The following is a 25,857-nucleotide window of genomic DNA, read 5'->3' as shown; positions in this document are numbered from 1 at the left end:
ATAATTTAAGGATTACTTCTAGAATCTATGCAGCTTCGTCCAACCGGTTTTAAGTAACCTAACTGTAATTCCTGAAGTGAATGCACCTCATGGTTGTGCTTCTGTGAGCTCTGCCAGGAGCGAAAAGACCAGGATGCGACGGCAGGTGCTCGCGCTGTGCGCGGTGTTCCTGATGGGGTTGCTACAGACCATCACGTCCCAAACCCCTGAAGGTAGGATTGGCTTCATTATATGTGGTGAGACTTCTCTGTAACTTTTTGAACTGTTATAAGACATGGAACATAGTCCAAACACCTTTATTGTGAAAAACTAAGAAGAACCTGAGGACCCGATGAAGATCTGTTCGGTTCCTAAATATGTTGTGTTTGTTCGTCTGTCAAATTTAAGGTAGAATTGACTTTGAGCATTTTTTCAGTAGTATAAACATCTAGCAAGTCGGATGTGCTGATGGTTACTATTTTGCCTGTTTAAATAAATTATAAAATACAATAAAATACAAGATAGGCCTCAGTCAACAATCCAAGAATACATTATGCATGAACACGTTAACAAAATAATATGTTCAATGAACTATGGTGTGTGTGTGTGTGTGTGTGTGTGTGTGTGTGTGTGTGTGTGTGTGTGTGTGTGCTTTTCTGTATTTTCACACGCTGTATGAATTTCATGAGATTATGTTTGCTTTGATATGTGGCATCACAGACACTAGTTAAAGGTTGTGAAACACAAAAAGAATTAGGATAAGGAAAACGTGTCTGTGCATGGATGAGTGGCACGCATTGATTGTTGCATATGAAGTGTGAAATCCGATAAAAAAAATTGTTTGGCTGGTGAAAAGGTATGCATTTTCTTGCGTTTCCTTGTCATGGAAAGCTGTCTCTAACAGACTGTTGGAGTTGGCCAATATCCAGTTGCTTTTTCTTCTGCACCCTCATAGGTGTGTTAACGCATTCTTTGTCATTTTCGGTAGACAAATCTCCCTTTAAAAAATCACTGCTGAGGTATCAGAGTGAGTATACACCTGCACCTTTGTACATTTACCATCACCATCGTAACTGCACAAGTTCACACAGCGTATCAGGAGGAAAGAGTACTTTGGTCTGTAAGCAATCAACCCTTGCTGTTTTCACCCTTTCCCATCATAACAGTGAAGTGCTGAAGAGTGCGTTTTGATTACACTCATGAGCGCACCAAACACTTTTACAGATGGCTCAATTTGACGGCACGTTCACATGTTAAAAAAAATCAAACCAAGAAGCAGGTCAGACCGCTTAAACTATCAAACTACCTCACACTCAGTTCAGGCCGTAACTCTGGGACGTTATTAACCTCACATTAAAGGTAACACCCTTGTGTGAGTCACGCTGACTTCATAAATCAGTGATCTCTGAATGATTAACCTAATCCTCTCTATCCCTCCCTCCCCTCCTCTCTACTTACACGTTGTTCTCTGTTGCGCTTAACTCTGTCAGAGAACTTGGAGTATAGGGTTAATGCGGGTCGTCTCTGTGGTAGCGAGCGTCTCTGATTGGTATAATGTGTCACCTATTCACTTGTGGCCTCGGTGCACTACCGAGTCGTAAATATGAGCAGGAATTTATTCGACACAAGCGCCCTGTCATAAAAGTGTACTCAGTAAAGCTCTCTCAGAATAAGAGCTTCCTCTAAGATTAACGTTAGACGCTGCCTTATATAGGCTATAACGTAAAGTCAATGGGAGACGTCTTGCAAAATTGTTTGCGCTCACAGTCATAAGTCATGCATACCATTCTGTAAGTGCTAGCCGTTAATTGCTCGGAAGGAGTTTTATAAAAGTTAAGAGAAGTCACTGACATCGTCACCTGGGAGCATGCGTGTTCTTAACGGTCTTTCTTGAACAGTGGAGGAAAAAAGGGCAGGGGATCAAAGGAATCGCAGGCCCTGCTAAACAAACAAAACGCCTTCTCTCGTTCATCTTTTCATTACGGTCATAAATGTTGCAATAGTAGGCTAGGAGTGCAATAGTTTAGTACACTAAGCTAGCGGAAACGGTCTGTGTTAAATCTAAGGAGACCAGTGGTTGATTTGGTAAATGTGGAGCTTTAGTCATAAGTCTATGAAGTTTACTGTAGGGACGGAGAACTGGTACTGCCGCATAGTCGGACGAGGCAAAAATGAAACCGTCAAAGGTATGATACAGAGCTGCCGTTCTATAGGCAGAAAACCTATGTTTTCTTAGGGACCCCTGTTTGTTTTTGCCTTACGGATTCTCCCATTCCTTTCACAACTTCCCCTTTGCTTTTTTTTCTCCTTTTTTTTGCTTTTTTTTTTTTTTTTTTGCTTTTCTCCTTTTGCTCTGTCATTTCTGCCAGGTCCCCACCCTATCTTTAAGCTTTTACTGGCCTTTGAACTGAAGACAGTATGCTCCATTTACTGTCAGCTCCTCTGTTCTGAACCAATATTTACCCAAGATTGCACGATCAAATGAATACGATTCTGTGTGCTCATGCAAGAGATACAGGACGTACAAATGTGTGTCTCTGTAAGAAATGTAACAGTGTGTTTTCTGGAGAGAGAAACACAAAATATAATTAGGTCACCGTTATGAATGAACATGTATGGATGGGATTTGTGTGTGTGTGTGTGTGTGTGTGTGTGTGCGTGCGTGCGCGCGTGCATGTGTATTTGTGTGTTTGTATGCATGTTTGTGTTTGTGTGTGTGTGTGTGTGTGTGTGTGTGTATGCATGCATATGTAAGTGTGTGTGTGTGCATGCTTTCGTGTTTGTACGTGTGTGTGTGCGCTGCATCAATCGGGGGAACTCTGAACTCTTGGCACACAATGCTGCCAACACACAAAAGTCAATTTTACTGCCCCTTCTACAGATAACATTCACCATACTGAGAAAAGCAATCCAATAAGATCTCTCATTTATTGACATTACATGAGTAACTAAAGGAAAGAAAGCAGTTGAAGTTGAATGACTAATTTCACACACTGTAGACAAATAGGCTTACATCACTCCCTTTAATAGTAGCTTCCATTGACGCCGCTATAGTTTTTTCATAGCATTGCTACAATATTAATAGTAGTTTTATCAGTAATGCTGAACATGCTCTGAAGCCTGGAGGAGACCAGAGAATATGAATCTAATGCTGCATTTTTTCTGTAGGTTTATAAAAAGTGATATAATACTGTTGTTATAGTTTCTTATGGTCCTGGTTCTTCAAAGGACAGACCTTCATTCGGAAATCAGGCCTTTTTCAGTTATTACTTATGTATCCTCTCCTGACTTTTTTTTTTGTCATTTGATGATGAGAATACATGAATTGTGTGGAGGCTCTGTGCTTGTGTCAGTGCTGGAAAAACCCCTCTATATCCATGCATCACACTATTGATACATTCTTTAACAGATACATACAGAAGTCAGGGGCTATTTGAATTGCATGGTAAATTGGAAGAGCAGTGTGGAGAGCATCGAAGTGGTGGTGTAAAGAATGAAGCGAGTGTTGGCTATGGTTAATGTGAGTGTGAACAGTGGTCACTCAGACACACATGGGGTCCCTATCTCTTCCTGCCCCCCCAAGCCCCTCACCAGCCCACCCGCACCCTCACCCCCACCCTCGCCTCCTCCATCTCTCTTCATAGACTGGTCCTCACACACTCAGCCTATTGTCTGTTGCTATGATCTCAGCTTTGCCAACTGCCGGTTGACTGCAAACACACATACATACACTGAGAAACACATACAGACAAACACTCAGGCTCTCTCTCATAGACATACACATACACACAGCCATAAACATATATACATACACACGCACATACACACACACACACACACACACACACACACATATATAGTATAATTTTAAATTATATATATGATGACTGGAACTCACATATACATTATATTGCACACAGGATGACACAATAAGTTGCATACAAGGCACGTCACAGAGCAACACAAATACAAATGTGTGTGGGTGCATACACACACACACACACACACTTGTACCACTGTCTATTATTGCGACACATTAACAGAGTCGACATTTTTAGCAGTGGGACAATGTTGGGCTTTGTCTCAGAATATTCTGGTTCTTCAGGCGGTCAACAGCCCCAGGGCCACAACATGCAGTTTTGCATCAGACACCACAACACCCTCACCCACCCCACCCCACGCTGCCTCCAAAAGAGCCATGTCAATTCCAGTTTTCCATGTCAACCAAACGGATTCACAATACCTTGTGATTAGATACAAGCATTTAAATCTGAATTAAGTCTGAAATCAGCTCTCATCACTTTTTCAAATGGCATCTGGTCTCCTCTCCATGCTTCACTGTTTACCCACCCACTCTGGTATTTGTCTAGTTGGATTTGATGTTAACTTGCTATGAGGCTAATGGTGTCTCTAAATGCTCATGGTTACCTGCCTGATATGTTTCATCAGATGACTGGGACAAGATAAAACATGATAAGATGAGAGTAATTGCAAGTTTCTGTGTTTGTCTGTCTGTGTGGAGCAGACAGACAGGTGCCCAAATAGAGAGAATGCATCCTCAGCAGCAAAACGCTTTCTGTTGGTTTGCAGCTTCTGAATGGGAAGGGACATTTTGTCTCACCTCAGGCAGCTAACACTGAATTCCTAATTTTATTAACATTTACGATTGTGTCCTTCCCTTCCTTGTCCCCTCATTCACCCAGGTCTGCTTCATCTCCGTTAAGTGACATTCACTTTCTCTGATCTGTGCCCTCTCTCACTCCATGTCACCGAGCCATTAGTCTGTCCTCTTCTTCTGTGTGTGTGTGTGTGTGTTGTGCATCCTGTGAGTGGGCTCTTTGTGTTGAAATGGCCACTTCAAAGAGCCTGTCCCATTCTGTCTTGATGACTCTCCTTTCTCCTCCTTCCTTCAAATGAAACTTGCCAAACAGAGATAGGGCATATTTTTATACCGGCCACAGGTGTATGTTGTGTGTTTACACATGTATTTATAAATAAGTGAATGTAAAGGATTGACAGAAAGATTGAAATAGATTAAAGGATGGATGGGTGGATGCTTGGATGGAGACAGACCGATAGATAGATAGATAGATAGATAGATAGATAGATAGATAGATAGATAGATAGATAGACTTGTCAGATCAAATACAGTTAGTAATTTTTTTTCTCTCCTGCATTGACAGTTTGCCCAGGTACCATGAACGCGTTGAGTATCACAGGAAACCCAGACCAACATTACAGAAACCTAAAGGAGCGCTACAACGGCTGTGAGATCATCCTTGGCAACCTGGAGATCACCCATATGGAGGATCACCTGGATTTTAGTTTCCTAAATGTAAGAGAATCCTCAGCATCACTTTCGTAGGAGTATAGCAAACAAATGAGACTGAAGAATCCCCATAGTGGAAAGGAGAACATTAATGTGTTTGGAGAAACATACCTTTTGACATGTTTGGCTGTTATATCAAACCGTTTTGATCCCATTATGCAAATTACAGAATACATCAGGAATATTTTAAAAGCTTCGGCCAAAAGCGGTTTTGGCTATACCTTGGTTCCTGTTCATGTGGTGTTCTTTGTTTGTCCTCCTACAGACTATCAGAGAAGTGACAGGTTACATTCTCATCGCCATGAACCAGTTTCGCCGGCTTCCTCTGGAGCGGTTACGCGTCATCAGGGGGAAAACGCTTTACGAGAAAGAATGGGCCTTATCCGTCTTCCTTAACTTTGAGGGATCCAACGGCCTGGAGGAACTAGGCTTTACGAATCTCACAGGTCAGCCACGGAAGACAGAAAGCAAGGGGAGAGGAGTGAGGGAGGGAAAACAGAGATAGTTTGACAGAGAGTGAAGAAAAAGGGAGAAAAAAGAGAAGGAGAGGGGAAAGGAGAGGAGAACAGAGAAATGATAAGAAGAATTCTGCAAAAAAAAAAGGAACACAATGCAATAGAGATGAACAACAATAGAGATTGGAGACACTGCATACTAGTGACAGGGTTTTGCATTCCACGCCAGTCTACACTATCCTCCACACATTTTTCTATTGAATGTTTCCAGTCAATCAGTATTATGTAACTGAACATGTGAATCAGTGCAGCAGGGTTAAAACCAAGCTTTAAAAGCCCTGTGAGTGAGGAGACATGGGAATCCAGTTTGAGGAGCTGGCTACACCCAGAAGGAGCCAGATGAGAGGAGGAGAAAGTCCATGGGACTTACCAAGTAGTCAACATTTTCTGTACTCCCAGCTGCAGGCAGACTGGGAAGATTAGCTAGGAGTGCAGTGTTCTGTGTACACATGTGACTAAGTAGAAGTTGGAGCATGCTCGGACTCGTCAGAGCTTTTGGCAGAGCTGTGAAGACACAAATCATTTCTCTCAGCTTTTGTAGATCAGTATCATCTTTTCCGTTTCTTCACACAAACAAAGCTGTATTCTCCGACAGTTCCAGTAAGCGCACACACATACTTTTTCATGTAAATTCTCCCTCTTTCTCTCTCTCTCTCTCTCACTCTCTGTCTCTCTTCTTTAGCAATCACTTTGTCTCTCTCTCTTTGTTTGTTTGTCACCTCAAACTTCCATGGAAACCAATACAGGCATGTACATGTGTATGCGTTGGTTTTTGTTTTTTTTAGAAAGGTTTGACATGCTTCATTAGAGTTATGATGTCAACTTCAACTCTGTGCTGTTACACTCCCATTGACCCAGAGTACCTTACACGTTACCTCACACCTGGCTTGGCCACACTCACATCACTGTGTGTGTGTGTATGTGTATGTGTGCGTGTGTGTGTGTGTGTGTGTGTGTGTGACTTTTTACAGAGATTCTGGAAGGAGGGGTGCAGATCGTCAATAATAAGCACCTAAAATATGCTCCCAGTATAAACTGGCATGACATTGTCCACAACAGCTCTTCCCAAATCCAGATCCAGGATGATGGAGAGAAAGGTGTGTGTTTGTGTGTGTTTCTGTTCATGTGCCTGTGTCTGTGTGTGTATGTCAGACGAAGATAACAGTGTTGTATAGGTAACAGTATGTAAGTTAATGATCTGTGCCATTTGTATTACTTGAAATTTCCTTCTGTAATATAAATATATGTATTTGTGACCATATACTCACAGTTGATATTCCTGAGTGTGCCAGGATGGCCGAGTGGTTAAGGCGTTGGACTTAAGATCCAATGGGCAGATGCCCGCGTGGGTTCGAACCCCACTTCTGGCATACTCTTAAAAAAATTCCCTGTTTCTAAGTGTTGTACATTTGCTGTTTATCTGAATGAATTGAAATGCACTCTGTGCTCTGTTTACTAAATCTTCCAGTGCCCCTACAAAAATGAATCTCTCCATGGTTTGCTATATAACACAGGCAGCCATTAATGGATCCAGTCATCACTGGAACGTTAGAAAGGGCAAAGCAAGTGACCTAAGCAGCTTTGAATGCGGTACAATGTTGGTTCCAGATATTCGGATGTCACCGTCCTCCTCAAGGCTTTTTGCCCCACCCAGTGAAAGTCATGTGGGGGCGAAAACAGCTCTTTGACGAGATAGGTCAAAGATTAACTGCAACAATCATGAAAACAACTGAGTGGTAGCCTTTAGGCGTCATTCCAGCGATAAGAGTCAGGTTTTGGCGTAAACAGCTCTGCGCCAGTGGACCCATCCTGCCCAGTATTGGTGGTACAGACTGGTGACAGTCATGTAACTGTGTGGAGAACATTTTCCTGCCACACATTATTAGGTTCATTTGATACCAGCTGAGATTACTACTGTGTCACAGTGTATTGTCACTAACCCACTACCCCTCATGGCTGTAGTGTATCCTTCATCACATGAAGAGAGAGAGAGAGAGAGAGAGCGAGAGAGTGAGAGAGAGAGGGAAAAGGAGAGAACTGATGTTAGTCCAGCAAACTACAAAACACTCAGCATGGCTCTTTAGATAGGCGGCCTGGGCAGTCCTGAGATCCTGACTCAATACGTCATCTTTACAATGAGCTGGAATGGGCTTTTGAACAGAATCAGTGTACCTCAGAATCCAGGCTGCGCTCAAGACAAAAAAGGAGGGGCTGGGTGCTCCCTGATAAACAAACCACTAAGTGTATTCATGTCAGACTTTTCAACATGGTATAAGGTGTAGTGTGTCTGATCTCTTTGTATGTGTTTGTGTGTGTGTGTGTGTGTGTGTGTGTTCAGGCCAGTGTCACCCTTCATGTGGGAAACACTGCTGGGGTCCCTCTGAGAACCAGTGTCAGACCTGTGAGTTTTAAAACACTTCTCTCCTTCTTCATCCTCACAGTCTCTCTGTCTCCTCTGCACATATATACCATATGACAACATATTGAAACATATATGTCATATGACAACACTCACTCACTCACTCACTCACTCATTATCTAAGCCGCTTATCCTGATTAAGGTCGCAGGGGGTACTGGAGCCTATCCCAGTGCTCATAGGGCGAAAGGCAGGGAAACACCCTGGACAGGTCGCCAGTCCATCGCAGATATGACAACACATTTAAATATATATACCATATGACAACACATTTAAACATATATGTCATATGACAACACATTTAAATATATATACCATATGACAACACATTTAAAGATATATGTCATTTGACAACACATTTAAACATATATACCACATGATAGCACATTTAAACATATATGTCATATGACAACACATTTAAACATATATGTCATATGACAACACATTTAAATACGTATACCATATGACAACACATTTAAACATATATACCACGTGACAATACATTTAAACATATATACCACATGACAATGCATTTATACATATATACCACCTGACAATGCATTTAAATATACTATATATGCCATATAACAACACAATTAAACATATATGTCATATGACAACACATTTAAACATATACACTATATGGCAACACATCTAAACAAATATCCTCTTATTCTCATGGCTATACACAAACTGTTGTGTTTACTAAACTGTGGAAGTACACTGTTCATATTTTTACAGTTTGCTTTGCGACCTTTATTTTATGCCACCATGGGCTTACGCTAAATATTTCACCAAGTTATATTTCTCAGCACAGATTGTGTTGTTTCAGGGTTTGACATTTTTATTAGACTGACATTTTTGAGTGTAGCAAAGTCGTTCTGTGTATGTTGTATAAGACTGTGACTGCTAAGTGCTCTCTCTCTCTCTCTCTCTCTCTCTCTCTATCTCTCTCTCTCTGTGTGTGTTTGTGTGTGTGTGTGGGTGTGTGAGACAGTGACCAAGACAGTGTGTGCACCTCAGTGTAATGGACGTTGCTTTGGTACCAGTCCCAGAGAGTGTTGTGATATGGAGTGTGCTGGAGGCTGCACTGGACCTCTGGACACAGACTGCTTTGTGAGTGAGACCTCTCCTAAATCACCTTTACTACTCCACTCCTCCTAAAAGACAAAACCCACAGCATGACACCTAGTCAAGCCTCATTGCATGCGCGCACACACACACACACACACCCACACACACACACACACACACACACACACACACTTTTGCTCTTTGAAGCAGCTCTGAATATGCAGAGTTGTAGCTCTCCAGCTTCATGATTGGGAAATACCGATAGATAGATAGATAGATAGATAGATATGATTATGTGAAATCTGGGGTAATATTAGCCTGTGAGCTAGTTTGTTTCTCTCTTCCTCTTAAGAGAGTGAACATTTATGAGAGAAGTTTCCAGACTGTGGCTCAGACAGGCTTACTGAGTTTTCAGATGACTCTAAATTAATCTAAATGATTAATTTATTTTAAAAAGTGTGCGTTTGTGTGTGTGTGTGTGTGTGTGTGTGTGTGTGTATGTGTGTGTGTGTGTGTGTGTGTGTTTCTGTTCTCCACACAGGCTTGTAGGCATGTGAATGAATCAAGAGCGTGCGTATCCCGTTGTCCTCAGCCACACATTTATAACAGACACACTTTCCAGCTGGAGCCCAACCCCAATGCAATGTACCAGTATGGCTCTTACTGTGTGAAGGAGTGTCCAGGTGAGTCTCCGCCCCCTTCATTGACCCACCCCCGACATAGCTAAAGCCTTTCACTGTCAGACCAGTAGACCATAATGCTTTTCTACAGCGTAACATTCATCATCTATATATGCATCTAGCAACTGTTGGGTTTCCAAGTATTTGAAACATGTTTTTAAATATAGCATATGTTCCACAAAACCTGTTGCCCTATACACAGACCCAAATATACACAGGGCTTAACCACAGGCTATTCTGACCAGAGCTTTTGTTTGTCATTTCAGCCACACCCTGCTATAGACAGTGAATCGAGGAATTCTTTTAACTAGTGATCATGCAAAATATTTTTGTTGTTGTTGTTGGTGGTTTTTTTCCATCAAGTGCACCTCTGTGTTTCTACAGGTTGGTGTTGTCAGTGCTATGTCACACTGTGATCAATGTTTGATAGTGTTTTTTTTTTCTGTGAGTAAAAACAGGAAGTATTGAGAACGACTTTAATGATAGAATTTGAGCCAATTAAAATAAAGTTTCAGAGAAGGTAAAATCTCCTCTCTGGGAAAATGCTTCCATTTAACATATTTCTCTATTTAAAGCAGAGTAATTGGGATGTTTTCTCATAACACCACGTTTTGATTTCTCCAGTGCTGAGGAGGTGTGGGCACAGGGAAGGTTAGAGTGGATGTGGAGAGAAGAGGTGTGTGTGCACTGAGTTTGGTTGTGCCATTAGTCCAGCAGTGATGGTGAAGAATTTGCTAGAAGTGCCCTGGTCTTATATTTGATCTGACAGCTCTGCCCTCAATATATCTGTCACATGCAGTAATCACATAATTGTCATTTTCTTAGCAGTCAGAAAGTATTAAGTGGATAAATATTTGTGTTTTGACTTTACTTTTGTTCATGCCGTTGTGAAAGAGATAGGCACGACGTCTATTGTCAAATTTCCTTGAAGCACAAGAGCGCGTTCTTAGTCTTTTTGTCTTTGCTCTGCGTCCGTCAGACATTCTTTCTCTTCACCTGACCAATGCTGACATTCCACAGTCAGCAGTTTGCTTAAGAATATTCCGGTAAAAGGCTGACAGGTTCAGAATGCCACAGCAATGCTCCACTGTCCTCTGTCCTATTAACCACAATTTTGATGGAGTGTTGCTTTTAATTTAACAATCTAGTGAAATAACTCCACAGAAATAAATGAACACCCACTCCACAGACCTACCTGTATGACGATGGAGACAAACGGTTCTATCACTGATTATAAGATCTTGTGGTTCTTCTTTTAAAGGTGGTGTAGAATATGGATTCTGATCTCTTAAGCAACGCCACTAAGAAAAATGTTTTCCAATAAGCTGTGTTGAGCCTTTGTGTCTACTAAAGACAGAAATGTTTGTGAATGATAATGAAGGAGCTGCTTTGTTTACAGTAATGCATTTCTTCTATACTCATGCCTTCCATCTTTGGCTCTGCTGATGGAGAAATGAGCATTCAGAATCAAGTTTGGAACACAGTTGGTCAAAAATCTGTGCACACCAGTTTGACGGGTGAAAAAGCCAATCAAACACAGACTGAACATGTCCAGTCACGGGAAAACCGTGTGAGACAAACACGTACAAACCCTTATTGAGTGTCTCATGTGAATCCAATGTTAGAGTTTTGTTGGTCTTTTGTTGGGAAAAGTCTTAGCTTTGTTTAAAGGTGCTTTACTTTGGAATTGAACCAAAATAAACTTGAACTTTTTTAAACTCTGCTCTCTCTTTCTCTCTCTCTCCCTCTCTCTCTCTCTCCCTCTCACAGCTCACTTTGTGGTGGACGGCAGTGCATGCGTGAGTAACTGTCCTCCAGGTAAAATGGAGGTGGAGAAGAATGGAATTAAGCAATGTGAACCGTGTGCAGGACTCTGCCAAAAAGGTACCAGCCTACCGTACCCACTGTACCCAGATAAATGTATTACCATTTACACAGACCCTCACATGCACATAAATACACACACACACACACACACACATATACAGAGGCCTTAAAACTGCCCTGCCACAGGCTATTCTCCCTGTAGCTTTTGTTTGTAATATTTCTAATGCAGAGTCGCAGACACACCCTGCTGTAGGCACTAATTTGAGGTAACAGTTTTGAGGGGCAGATTTTTTTTTCTTTTTTTTTTGTGACCAGGCAGTGTGTATAAAAGGAAACTATGTATAGACTGACACACTACAGAACCTGTTTTTTTCTCAGAGACTTGTGATAGCTCTGACCCAGGGTAGGGAAATGACAGCTTTGATTTTCCGTCAAGCAAAATTAGGAATCAGGAGATATTTCTTGGGGACCTTTGGAGTTATATTTACCAGAGATTGTAAATGTGTACGATTTTCATATCTTATATCCAACAAATGGAATTCTTACAGTAAGTGTTTGCGAGTATGTGTATGTGTGTCTGTGCATGTTTCCGTGTCTTTGTGTGTGTGTGTGTATCTGTATTTGCTTGCACAAATTGTAAGTCACTTTGCCATAAACGCGTCTGCTAAATGCCATATTGTAAAATCGTAAAGAGTGTGTGTGCGTGTGTGTGTGTGTAGGTGTTTGTGTCATACTTTATGCTGTACAAGGAAGAATCATGCATTTTCACATCATTCCTTAGTGTCATGTTCATTATCGTCATTCAGTGGCTTGGAGGCAGTGGTTCAGGCAATCAAAGTGCTGTCTCTTGATCAAGAACAGGCAGCTGTCAATCAACCCATTACTGACCGTTTACGACAGTCATTGTCTGACGTCCAGAGTTCTCTGGAGGCCCTGCCACTTGATTGACAGCTGAAACAGAAAAGCAAGCAAGCACAGGCCTTCAGTCACCAAACACTTTATAATGGCTAGTGTCTGAGTGCTGAGACAGTGAGACTGACATAGAGACAGAGACAGACAGACAGAAAGATACAGAGAGAGACAAAGACAGACACACAGACAGAGGCAGACAGTCAGAGACAATCAAATTTTTGGTAACTGTCTTTGTGAATCTAATCAGTTCTAGAGTGAGATTAAACTGCAGAGAGAGCTGGGTAAAGCCCAGGACAGATTACCCTGACGTTCAGAGGACTGAACATGTAAAGGCAGTTGTGTGGAATGTCACAGTTCTCATAATGTGTCAGTGTGTGCTGGTGCCTGACTTTGACTTTATCTTATTTTGCATCTCTCTTTCTTTGTCTTTGTCTTTGTCTTTGTCTTTTTCTGTCTGTCTGTCTCTCTCTCCAGTGTGTGAGGGTACTGGTTCCAGTCACAGACAGACAGTGGACTCCAGCAACATCGACACCTTTATCAACTGTACAACCATTCAGGGTAGCCTGCACTTTTTGGTGATGGGCATCAAAGGGTGAGACACTCACAAACACATACTCACTCAGACAAACACATACACATGTGCGAATGTACACATGCATGCACGCATGTGCACACACACACACACACACACAGTCCTTCACTTCTAAGGAGTGTGTAAGATAAATGTTTGCAGGGCACTCTACCAAACTGCACTGAACCAGTCAGAGGATCAGTAAGTCCTTTCCAAGTGTTGACATGTGATAAACAGAGTGCCTCCCTGCTCAGTGAGAGAGAGGCTTTTTTTCTGGTCACCCCAACATTAGACTGTAATTTATTGTTGAGTGAGTAAATGAATTGGCTGGTTTAATACCGAAATGCAGTAGTTTATGTAAATCATATTTGACAGGAATATTGGATTATGCGCATGCTTTATGATAAGTGTTCACTGTTTATTTCCACAGAGATGTCTACAACAATATATCAGCTCTTGACCCAGAGAAACTCAAAGTCTTCAGTACTGTGAGAGAGATAACAGGTATGGTTGTGTGTGTGTGTGTGTGTGTGTGTGTTGGGGGGTGTTTGTGTGTGTGTGTGTGTGTGTGTGTGTGTGTGTGTGTGTGTGTGTGTTTCTGTGTAGGGGTGTTAACATTATTTTTCTGTCTGTGGCATGTAGACATTTTGAGCATCCAGTCATGGCCTGAGGAACTGAGTGATCTCTCTGTCTTCTCCAACCTCACTACCATACGTGGACGTTCCCTCCACAAGTAAGGCAAACAGCGGGTCTGTGTGTGTGTGTGTGTGCCCCAACTCTAATAACTTTGTACATTCTCTTCCTGTGACTGTGACTATAACTCAGTGCGGCTGATGTTTGTTTGACTGTGACTATAACTCAGTGCGGCTGATGTTTGTTTGATGTTTGTTTATCTCGTTTGTTTCACTGTAAATTGCTGCTTATTGTGTTGAACGGTCTGTGCATGCATCTCATCAGTGCTTTTTTTTGTTGTTGTTGTTGTTGTTGCTGTATGTCTATCTTTGTATCCTTCTATCCCTCTCTCCCGTCCTATTCCCTCTATCCCGTCACCTCTCCAACTCTCTGTTCCTCCCCTACGTGTGTCTACCCTCAGTACTAAAAGGTATGTAACTCCCTCAAACCAGCCTTGTCTGAGAGCATAGTCATTATCCATTTGTCTCTAACATATTGGCGACATTGTGACTGGTATGTTAATGGATTGTGAAATATCTGTAATCGAAAATCAGTGTCTATGTGTGTGTGTGTGAAGAGAGAGGTGTAGACTTGTAATCCTGATAAAGGGCTTGATAGTATTATGTTTTCTTTGGTTTTTTATCCATTGACATGCTTCCAGGTATCTTTGCTTTCTCCAAAATTTGTGTTATGATGGTGATTGGCTTTAGCAGAACTGTTGAAATGTCTCTATCTTTCGCTTCTCTCTCTCTCTCTCTCTCTGTCTCTCTCTCTGTCTTGCATCCTCTCTCTCTCTCTCTCTCTCTCTCTTTCTCCCCTCTCTCTCTTCAACCCACATTCACATGCAATCTACCATCTTACTCTCTACTCCTTTTCTTGCCTGCTTTCATCTTTTCTTTGGTAACCTTTCTTCTCTGTCCAACTTACCAACTTCCATTCCATCTTGATTGCTTCACTACACTGTATCTATTCTGCTTTCTCTCTCTATCTCTCTCTCTCTCTCTCTCTCTCTCTCTCGGTCTGTCTGTCTCAGGCCTTTCTCTCTGTTGGTGATGAAAGTGCCCTCTCTGAAGTCTCTGGGTTTGCGTTCTCTGCGGGAGATCAGTGATGGCAGTGTGTATATCAGTAATAACACAAACCTGTGTTACCATCACACCATTAAGTGGAGACAGCTGTTCATAGGAAACCGTCCGAATCGCCGAAATTCACACAATGACGTCAAGTTTAACAAACCCCTCAGCCAATGTGGTGAGTACAGCATCTCACTCTGGACCCTAAGAAGATCCTCTCAGATTCTGGCACTACATACAGTGTATGTCAAACTTCAGTAACACTATGTGAATGAGCCAATGTCAGTGAAAGTTCCGTTCTATTTTGTGACTGTGTGTGTATGTGTGCGTGTGTGTTTGTGTGTGTGTGTGCGTGTGTGTTTGTGTGTGTGTATGTGCGTGTGTGTGTTTGCGTGCATGTGTGTGTGTGTGTGCAGTTGCAGAGGGACACGTGTGTGATCCCTTATGTTCAGACTCAGGGTGTTGGGGTCCAGGGCCAGAGCAGTGTTTGTCCTGCAGGAACCACAGTCGTCATGGCACCTGTGTGGCTAACTGCAACTTTTACTCTGGGTCAGTGTGAAGCTCTCAGTGTCTCCATTACAAACAGCATGGATGTGCTGGCAGTGTGTGTGTGTGTGTATGTGTGTGTGTGTGTGTGTGTATGTGTGTGTGTGTGTGTGTGTGTGCATGTCTAATGAGTGAATGATATGACAGTGTGTTCCCACCTGAAGTGTTTACGGAGGATTTTATACCTTTGTCTGTGCGTGTGTGTGTGTGTGTGTGTGCGTGTGTGCGTGCGTGCGTGCGTGCGTGTGTGTGTGCGTGTGCGTGTGTGCGTGCGTGCGTGCGTGCGTGCGTGTGTGTGTGTGTGTGTGTGTGTGCGTGCGTGCGTGCGTGCGTGCGTGCGTGTGTGTGTGTGTGTGTGTATGTGTGTGTATGTGTCTGTATGTGTGTGTGTATGTGTGTGTTTTACAGAGAACCGCGGGAGTATGCAGGACTTAATGGGGAGTGTCTATCCTGTCACTCTGAGTGTTTACCACAGGAGGGAAGGCTAAGCTGCCGAGGACCGGTATAAAACACATCTCTCTCTCCCTCTCTCTGATACACCAGTATAAAACACATCTCTCTCTCCCTCTCTCTGATACACCAGTATAAAACACATCTCTCTCTCCCTCTCTCTGATACACCAGTATAAAACACATCTCTCTCTCCCTCTCTCTGATACACCAGTATAAAACACATCTCTTTCTGTGTGTCTCTCTGATACACCAGTATAAAACACATCTCTTTCTGTGTGTCTCTCTGATACACCAGTATAAAACATATCTCTCTCTCTCTCTCTCTCTCTCTCTCCCCCTCTCTGATTGACCAGAGTAAAACACATCTCTCTACCTCTCTCTCTCTCTCTCTCTCTGATAGACCAGGATAAACATATCTCTCTCTCCCTCTCCCTGATGCTGGCAACAAATATACAGCCTGTTCAAGCAAACTCAACAGATGAATAAATGAAGTGATAAACAAATTATTTAAATTTCAAATGACATTATTCACTCGTATTCCCCCTTTATGTATACGCCGACCGTCCTTAAAACAAGATTTTAAGCTGATTTTGAATTACATCAAAAAAATTGTTCCATATTTAGTACTTTTGTAATGTAGAATAAATGGGCATATTAGCAACTTGTCAAGTATCTGAGATCAAATATTTATTGTTTGTCGTATCTGGCCTTTGTTTGCTGTGATATGACTACATAGGAGGTAATGTTATGGTAAAAAAAAAAGTGAAATGAAAGGAAATGACAGTTCAGTTCCTGAACAAAAAAAAATTCATTTTAGATTTTAGTCTTGTCTTTCATCTTGTTTTTTTTTTACTTCCTAGCAGTTACAGCATTAGCCTTGAGTCATGGGAAGGTCTTGTTCTCTTTAAATGCGAGTCATGTCTGCCTGCTCTGATCTGGCACGTGGAGTCAGAGTCAGAATTCCAGCTTTAGTGGAGTCTCTAGTTTTCCATTGTTTAGATCCACTGTTTGATGTGGGTCATTTCTCTTTCGGTTTCTGGCCATCTGCTCCTTGTTCTTACTTCCCGTATCTGCTCTGCTTTTGTCTTTGGCTGCTGGTGAAGCGGTGAACAAACATGTGAAGCATTTTTACAGGACAGTGTCGACATTTTTTTGGCTCTCTCATGACGTGAGCGTTCGTATTTTTAGGGTGAAGATTTTGCAACATCTTTTCTCTTTCTTTGCGTGTAACACTACTTTTCAAATGAGTGTAAAGACTGGCCAAACAGGCTCAGATTGTCTGGAATGAACACACATATACTCACACTAAATTAACTGCATCCAAGTCAGTCCTCAAGGTTTACAGAGGCAGTGACTCACCTATCACGGGCTGTCACTCTGAGATTTACTGCTCAGTTGTGTGACAGGCAGTGTAACTTCAGATCTAGTGTAGGGACATGCTGTGACATGTCATGTCTTATCTAGCCTTGTGTGAGGTATTTGATATAGTGAAATAATATAATAAAATATAACATGATATTCGGTATGATAGAAACTAACTGTGTGTGTGTATGTATGTAGACAGACAGACAGATAGATAGAGAACATAAACCCAAACCACACTCATATGTTGACTAAAATGTTAATGAAATGAATGAAACACTTGATCATAAGAAAAGTGAAGCGAGTGTAAAGCATATTGTCATGTTTGGGCTTCCACAGGGTGCTGATGAGTGTGTAGCCTGTTCCAGTCTGAAGGACGGCCCTCACTGTGTGTCCTCCTGTCCTAACGGAGTCATGGGAGAGAAAGGACTCATCTTTAAGTACCCAAACAAACAGGGCCACTGTGAGCTCTGCCATCTCAACTGTACTAATGGGTGAGCCCAGTGTGTGTGTGTGTGTGTGTGTGTGTGTGTGTGTGTGTGTGTGTGTGAGAGAGAGAGAGAGAGAGAGAGAGAGAGAGAAAGAGTTATTCAGAGCGAGTGTGACAGGGACTGTGTGTGTGTGTTTGCGTCTGTGTGTGTTTGTTGACCATGTAGATGACATCCTGTCCTTCCTGTCCCAGCTGCACAGGCCCAACCCTTAGAGACTGTGTGGACCCAAGCAGATCTGTCAGTGGGTGAGTAGCCCCCTCTGCTGGTGTGAATATGTAAATGCACTAACGCTTCCAAATGCTAGTGCAGTGGTCGGTCACAGATAGTCGCAAACAATCTTGCTCTTTTTCACTGTGCACAGGCCTCCTGTGGCAGGCATTGTGTGTGGTGTGCTGGGTGGACTCTTCATCTGCCTTGTTCTGGGCGTACTGGGACTACTCTATCACCGAGGCCTGGCTATTCGCCGAAAGAGAGCCCTCAGGAGGTACCTGGAGAGCGGAGAGGTTAGTGAGAGCAAAATCAGATGGGTCACTGTTTGCTTAAACAATATTACATTCAGGATCTATGGTGAGCTCAGAAATGTTTGTCTAAACTACCTCAACCTGCCTTAGATATGGTTATTTATCTCCCACTGTTATTTGAAACATGAGAGTTTTCTGGGATTGACAGCTGAAATTTTCAGAGCTTTACAATTCGCTCCTCATTCACAGAGTATCGAGCCTTTGGATCCAGGAGAGAAAGGGTCCAAGGTTCACGCCCGGGTCCTGAAAGCCTCAGAACTGCGAAAGACCAAGACCCTGGGCTCTGGAGTCTTTGGTACAGTGCATAAGGTAAGACAATAAGAACTTCATTATTTGTGCTGGCAGCCGAGTTTCTCTCTTTGTCTTTAAAAAACAGGCTGTAAAGAAAATTCCAGCTTTAAAGACCATGACTGAGATGAACGGGTTCTGTCTCACAGGGTTCCTGGATTCCTGAGGGGGATTCGGTGAAGATCCCTGTGGCTATTAAGACCATCCAAGATCACAGTGGCAGACAGACATTTACTGAGATCACAGATGTGAGACACACACACACACACACACACACACAGCAAAACCTCACTCTGAATCATCCCTGTAAAAGGTCCTTTAAGCTTTATAATATCTGTACTGTGTGGCAGGTGTAAATGTCACAGGTGTAAAGGCAAAAAAAGAAGGTGTACAGAGGTATGACATAAGTAGTAAAATGTAATGTTGACGTAAGGTTGAATAGGTCTCGTATCTTCATGTGCCTAGTATGGGCCATATAATGGCATGATGGACCAGAAAGGTGTATAAGAGAACGCAGTGTGAAGTACAAGCACTTATCTTTTCAGACAATGTCTCCTCCTACTTCAGCTAGTGTTTGCTGTGAGATTCTGTTCCCTGTACATAAATGCGTTCCTCTCTCTCTCTCACACACACACACACACCACACACACACACACACACACACACAGCCACACTTACTTACTCCCATAATCAGACACACTTCAGCTTCTTCATTCAGCATAGTTTCATATACTGCCAGATCACTTCACTTCCACTGCTCAGACAGTGTGTCTTTACACACTCTCGGTTTGTGAGATTGAGCTTGTCTGTCTTTACCTGTCTGTCTGTCTGTCAGTCCTGAATCTGTCTGTGTGTGTGTATATGTCTACAGCACATGCTTGCTATGGGGAGTCTGGATCACCCGTATATAGTCAGGTATTTGGGGATTTGTCCTGGGCCCAGTCTGCAGCTGGTCACCAGACTGAGTGCCCAGGGCTCTTTACTGGAATACCTCAGACAGCACAGAGAGCACGTGGATCCCCAGCGTCTGCTCAACTGGTGTGTGCAGATTGCTAAGGTGAGAACTGCAGTTTATCTTTTGATTTAGATCTATCTATCTATCTATCTATCTATCTATCTATCTATCTATCTATCTATCTATCTGTCTGTCTGTCTATCTGTCTATATGTCTCTCTCTCTCGCTCGCTCTCTTTCTATATACACATATGTGTGTGTGTGTGTGTATTTTATGAGTAATATCACAGTAAAATCACAGTAAACACATGTACATATTGTCACATGACTGAAGTGTGACACAGGAGATATGTGTGTGTGAAAAGGCTATGTGGGCATTTGTGTGTGTTTTGTGTAGGGGATGTACTATCTTGAGGAGCACTGTATGGTCCATAGGAATCTGGCAGCGAGAAATGTTCTACTGAAGAGCAACTACATTGTCCAGGTCTCAGACTTTGGAGTGGCAGACCTGGTTTACCCAGATGATAAGAAATATGTGTACAGTGAAGTCAAGGTACAAAACACACCAACCGATCTTTTGTTCATTGTGCGAGGGACACGCCCTTTCTGTTACGCAATACAGCGGGTTACTGGGGGATGCTGTAGAATCTATTTGTCAGAGATGTCAAAGATAAGCTGTTTGTGTTTTTCATAGCAAATATGTATTTGAACATGCATATTTTTCTACCACTTCATATTTTATTAGTGAATTGTCATAGGTCATACCATCATTATTATAGATGCTCAAAGTTTTTATGCAAAGTGAGGAACTTCCTCTTCTTGTTCTCAGACTCCAATCAAATGGATGGCACTGGAGAGCATCCTCTTCCGAAGGTTCTCTCACCAGAGTGACGTCTGGAGCTACGGTGAGACGGTGTTCTTACCTGTGTGTGCGCTTTAGGGGCGTGTTCTCAATATAGAGTGAAGTAAATTAGGGTAAAAAATAAATAATTCTTCAGTCAAGGCCACAAGTATGTCAACACATCAACATAATCCTGTTTAACCAAAGTCATAACTTTGTGTATTAATCCACCCATCTTCAGATGGCTATTCTCGTAGGCACCTTTATCTACAGTCTTCTGCGTACCAAAGTCTGTTTAAAAGAACAGAATATGTTAAACAATGCCTCTTACATCCAAACGGTTATTGTTATAATTACTGTGTCATTACACAACTCATATGAGTAGAGTATAACATGGATTCCCTCTGACTGGGGGTGTGGTTAGAACTAGGAGGTGGAGTTGAGTTGAGAGGGATTGGCTGAGCTCTGTGTAACTCTTGTAGGAGTGACGGTGTGGGAGATGATGTCATACGGGGCAGAGCCTTATGCTGCCATGCATCCTCAGGAGGTGCCCGGCCTGCTGGAGAAAGGAGAGCGACTCTCTCAGCCTCCAATCTGCACCATCGACGTCTATATGGTCATGGTTAAATGTAGGTCCAGTGTACAGTACCTAAACCATTAACCTTTTTTTACATTTTACATTTTTATTCACAGTTCATTTTATAAATATTGATTCAAGTATTCGTTATCTAAATTTGGGTGTGTACCTTATCATAACATGAGATAAGCTATTTTGAATAGTATTACTAACAGAATGCTAAAGAGGCACTTCACAGATAACCGAGCTGATTTTTCTTAAATCACACACTGAAGTGTTTTGTTTATTGTGTATTTAGCAATTTCTGTGCTGTACTCAGCATTGTACATTCTACCCTCCATCCTCAAATTTAGTTCACACTCCTCATTACTCATTATTTGCTCCTTCTTCACCTCTTTTCTGCTGTTAGGCTGGATGATTGATGAGAATATAAGACCCACTTTTAAAGAGCTGGCCAATGAGTTTACCAGAATGGCCCGAGACCCACCCCGCTACCTCGTGATAAATGTAAGAAAAGAACATGGCATGATTCAGAGCGTAGAGGAGAGGCTACATTACTATGTTTGAAGCGCCATTTTGACGTGATTAAATTTGTCTCTCATTCTACAGCCGCACTGTAGCAGCCCTGTGTTAGATGAAAATCAGCAGAGAGAAACCAAACTGGCTCGGATAGAGGCTGACCTGGTGGATGAGGACGAAGAAACATTGACCGATGGCTTTGTCACTCTTCCTTTCCCCGTCTCACCTTCAAGGAGTCTCTCTCGCCTTAACTCTTACAGGGTAAGAGTTCTAACCAGTGCACAGAGAGAAGATAGGGTTTTCATGAAAGAATAAAGCCATGAAGAATATCCTCACACCCTGACCAAGATCCATTATAAAGGTGTTATTCACATGTTTTTCTTTTCTCTCTCTCTCTCTCTCTCTCACACACACACAAACTCTCTCTCTTTCTTTCTTTCTTCTCTGTCTCTTTCTCATTCTCTCTCTTTCTTTCTTTCTTCTCTGTCGCTCTCTCTCATTCTCTTTCTCTCTCTTTCTCATTGTCTCTCTCGCTTTCTTTCTTTCTTCTCTGTCTCTTTCTCTTTCTCATTCTCTCTCTCTCTCTCTCTCTCTCTCTCTTTCTTTCTTTCTTCTCTGTCTCTCTCTCATTCTCTCTCTCTCTCTCTGCCCAGTCTGCACCAGTAGGGTACCTGCCCATGACCCCCAGCACTGGAGACATTTCTAGACAGGTCAGTTACTGTGTAATGACCCACAAAACGATGTTCGTGGAAAATTAGTCATTTCATACATATTACACAATATACAGTTGGGGACATTTTTCTCTTTCAAACAGTTCATCTTTGTCTCTGATTGTTAAATTTCAGGTCTTGGTTTATGTAGTGTGTGTCAGGAGAGGACTGAGCAGATATGAGTATTTTAAAAGGGAGAATGTTAAATGATGTTAAAATGTTGTTAAAATGATGTTAAAAGGTATGTTTTTGCATGAAACACACTGTCATTTCTCACTCAACTGAAACTCCATATGTGTCATGGGCAGCTGTGGCAGCAGAGGCCGCGGCGTGGGTCAGCGCGGACAACCTCAGAGTGCTCAGAGGGCAGGGGAACGCTGACTGACACAGAGATGACTGAGTTCTCCAGTCACATGGGTAGTCTACGCAGAGGCCGAAACCGAGCCGACAGTGCCTACACGTCAACCTCCATGTCTGTGGCCTTAGACATGTCCTCACCTGGCCACGAGGGGGCAGACGAGGACCCTAACGGATATGTACTACCGAGATCAACTCACAGCCCGGAGAGAGGTGATGTCTTACTGTCAACGTGAAATCAGCTTCATTTAGTGTGTCATAAAACATTTAGTGTGTCATAAAACAAATATTTAAGTTTCTTTTTCACTTCATCCTTTTGAATGGTTTAAATAATAGTCACATTTTCCTTTATCTGTTAATATAATGAAAGGAGCACAAATAAATGCAGATTTAAAGGTGAAACTGCTACATATTTCTAACTGAATAATTTTGAATATTATCTCATTTTGTCTAATTTTGCTGTTTACTGCAAAGCTTCTTTTTGTACATCTCTTTCAGATGCTCTTCTTGGTCTCAAGGGTTCCAGAACAATCTCTTCACACGGCTGGGCCTCTAAGGGCTCCAGGAGTCCACAAGGTCCGTCAACCCCAGTCACGGACCCCACACAAGACTATGAACTGATGAGCAAACAGCCACCCCCTCTGCTTCCACGTTCACTGAAATCCCCAACCGATAGCTCAGCTTCCCCTGCCAACCCTACAAACTGCAGCACCGGCCTCCCACCACATGAGGGAGACGGTGAGTATTTGCAGCCTCAGCAGCAGAGTCAACGCAACAGTTCCCCTACAGGAGGAAGCCCTGAATGCAAGGGTCAGCCTGTGAAAGAGGCAGAGGGACAACAGGTGGAGAATGGGAACTGTGGAGTTGTTCCAAGTGAGGAACCATCAGAGGATTCTGTGGTTGAGTATGAATACATGGACATAGGAAGGGCAGATTCACCTGCTGTTGATGAAGAGGAGATGGACAGAAGCAGTGAATGTGATGTAACAGATTCAGACGAGCAGGACAGAGAGGACAAAACTCAGAGCAGGGCAGGGGGAAAACTCACAGATGACGGTGACTATCAGAACTCAACTGTACACAGGGCAGAGGGGAAAATAACCAGCACGGGGCAAGAAGATGAATATGAGGACATGGATGCTTGTGGGGGTGTCTTGGATTGTGGGGGGGACGAGGTGGAGTACCAGAACGTGCAGGGCAAGGGCAGACCACTTAGGGGTGAAGGGGTAAAGGGATCTGGGCTGGGTGCATACATGAAGGTACGAGCTGGAGTTGGGGAACCAAACAGCAACACGTCGTTCGACAACCCAGACTACTGGCACAGCAGATTGTTACTCAAACAAGATGCTGTGCGCACATAGGACTAAGGCTGGACCTAAAAGACACTAACATATAACTGAAGCTATATCAAAATGTTGAAGGGTGAGACGACAGGAAATGCACTGCTGGTTAACTTACCAGCTCCCTCAGGACTATGTAACGCTATCAAAGGATATCCATTAAATATCCCCGTGCTTACGTCCTATTTTGTACTCTTATCATAAACCTCCAGTGAAGAGGAAGTTTTACAGTAGCAAATGAAATGGCCAGTGGGACCCTCAGTATTTTAGTTGTACTTACTTGACTTTTAAGAGGTTTTAAAAGGCCTTGAAGTTTATGTTAATACACAAGTTTTGTGTTTATGTTATAATGTGAAAACAATGTTTCTCATATATATATATAAAAAAGGCAGGCTTTCTTTTGGTTGTGGTAGTATATGCTGACTTTGTGAAAAATATGTAAAAAAAATCACCAGTTCTGAATACTTTTATACATTATCATCATTACCTATGTTAAATAAATCATCTAAAATAATTTTGTTTTGTGTGTACTTCCCTAGTGTTCTGTTATTCTGTACATTTTAAATATAGGGGGAAATGAACGGAAAAAAATCTTTATTCTGACATGTGAATAAGGAAACATAGTATGAGGGGTGAAAGAAAATAATAACAAAAAATAATTGACGAAATTGAAGTTGGTGAAAACACATGTGTATTAAAGATGGAGTCAATAAAAATGAACGTGAATTGAAAATTTGAGTGACAAATAGTCATGTAACAAATTGATTACTTGATGAAAAATATGTGCATGTTGTGGTGACAAATATAATTCATTCAATTATAATTCATCACCATTTTTAGTCACTCATCATTTCACATTCACACCCCAAAACTGCAGTTATCATTTTAGGCAGTGTTGTATAAGTGCGTAAATAACAATTTTTTTTTTAAATAAAAGAAAGGTGATGAAATGGGATAAAAAGAAAGGTGATGAAAACGTCTGTGAATTGAAAACTAAAGCTGTGTATTATCAACTGATCTTACCTCTTCAAAAGGGAATAAAATCAATCACATTATTGCAGTACCTTTATCATGGCAGTTCTCTCCACTTCTCCCCATATGGTTTGCCTATGTGACTTTGCTAATTATTGAAACTTTGACAATTGTCAAAAACTTCTCCAAAAACTTAAAGTTTCTGGGCTTGTTAGTAATAAAAAATATAGGTCTATTCCTTATTACAACAAATGATTAATTTGATTCACTTGAAAATGAATAATTATTCAAGTCTTGGTAATTAATGAAGTCACACTGGCGACACACATGGGACAAAGTGAGGATAACTGCCTCTATGAAGAAAATTAGGTATCACAGTAACACCACAATAGGAACAGATAATCAGTTTTTTACGAATTTTCATTATTTATGGACAATATCTGCATGGCTAATAGTAGTCTTCAGTGGTGGTAGAAAAGTAGGCTACACACACACACACGCACACACACACACATACAAGAATATTATGGAATATTTTTTACTTCCACCCTTATATGGGACAACCTAAAATGGTAGTTTTATGTTATGAATAATAAATAATGATTAAGAGAAGATGGTGATGACTTGTAATTACCACAGCGCATATTTTGTTATCAAACCTACGCATTTTTTTAATAAAGGTCATCTTTGATATTTCCCATTCAAATTGTCAGTTCACATGTAATTTTGTCGACTTTTATCGATTTTTATTTGTTAAAAAAAACAGTCGTGTTTTTACCAGCTCCACGTTCATCAGTTACTTTTTGTTACTTCCACCCCTCATAACTTGAACATGACTGAATTGAAACAGAACGGTGACAAGTGGAGAGCTTCAGGATTGG

General features: G+C 41.9%; 1 protein-coding gene and 1 non-coding gene across 2 annotated transcripts; both read left to right on the top strand.

Annotated features, from left to right (window-relative positions):
- The first annotated feature begins 98 nt into the window (after nt 1–98).
- On the top strand, nt 99–24,291 carry erbb3b (erb-b2 receptor tyrosine kinase 3b). The gene is made up of 29 exons (XM_030768592.1): nt 99–212; nt 5,163–5,314; nt 5,574–5,754; nt 6,795–6,920; nt 8,162–8,224; nt 9,238–9,356; nt 9,856–9,997; nt 11,765–11,878; nt 13,208–13,325; nt 13,735–13,808; nt 13,947–14,037; nt 14,398–14,406; nt 15,010–15,224; nt 15,463–15,595; nt 16,001–16,094; nt 17,746–17,900; nt 18,089–18,142; nt 18,259–18,400; nt 18,608–18,727; nt 18,856–18,954; nt 19,578–19,763; nt 20,058–20,213; nt 20,490–20,565; nt 20,984–21,130; nt 21,488–21,585; nt 21,688–21,858; nt 22,236–22,307; nt 22,616–22,877; nt 23,163–24,291. Exons 1-29 carry the CDS (start codon nt 134–136, stop codon nt 24,023–24,025), a joined length of 4,311 nt encoding a protein of 1,436 aa, XP_030624452.1. The 5' UTR covers nt 99–133; the 3' UTR covers nt 24,026–24,291.
- Nucleotides 7,111–7,193, top strand: trnal-uaa (transfer RNA leucine (anticodon UAA)). Its single transcript has one exon. It is a non-coding gene; the product is annotated as a tRNA-Leu (tRNA).
- Nucleotides 24,292–25,857: the final 1,566 nt, after the last annotated feature.

This window comes from Chanos chanos, chromosome 3 (assembly GCF_902362185.1).
Source record: "Chanos chanos chromosome 3, fChaCha1.1, whole genome shotgun sequence".
Classification (NCBI taxonomy): Eukaryota; Metazoa; Chordata; class Actinopteri; order Gonorynchiformes; family Chanidae; genus Chanos; species Chanos chanos.
Note: the sequence above shows the minus strand (reverse complement) of the source record. Positions and strands in the feature narration are given on the sequence as shown.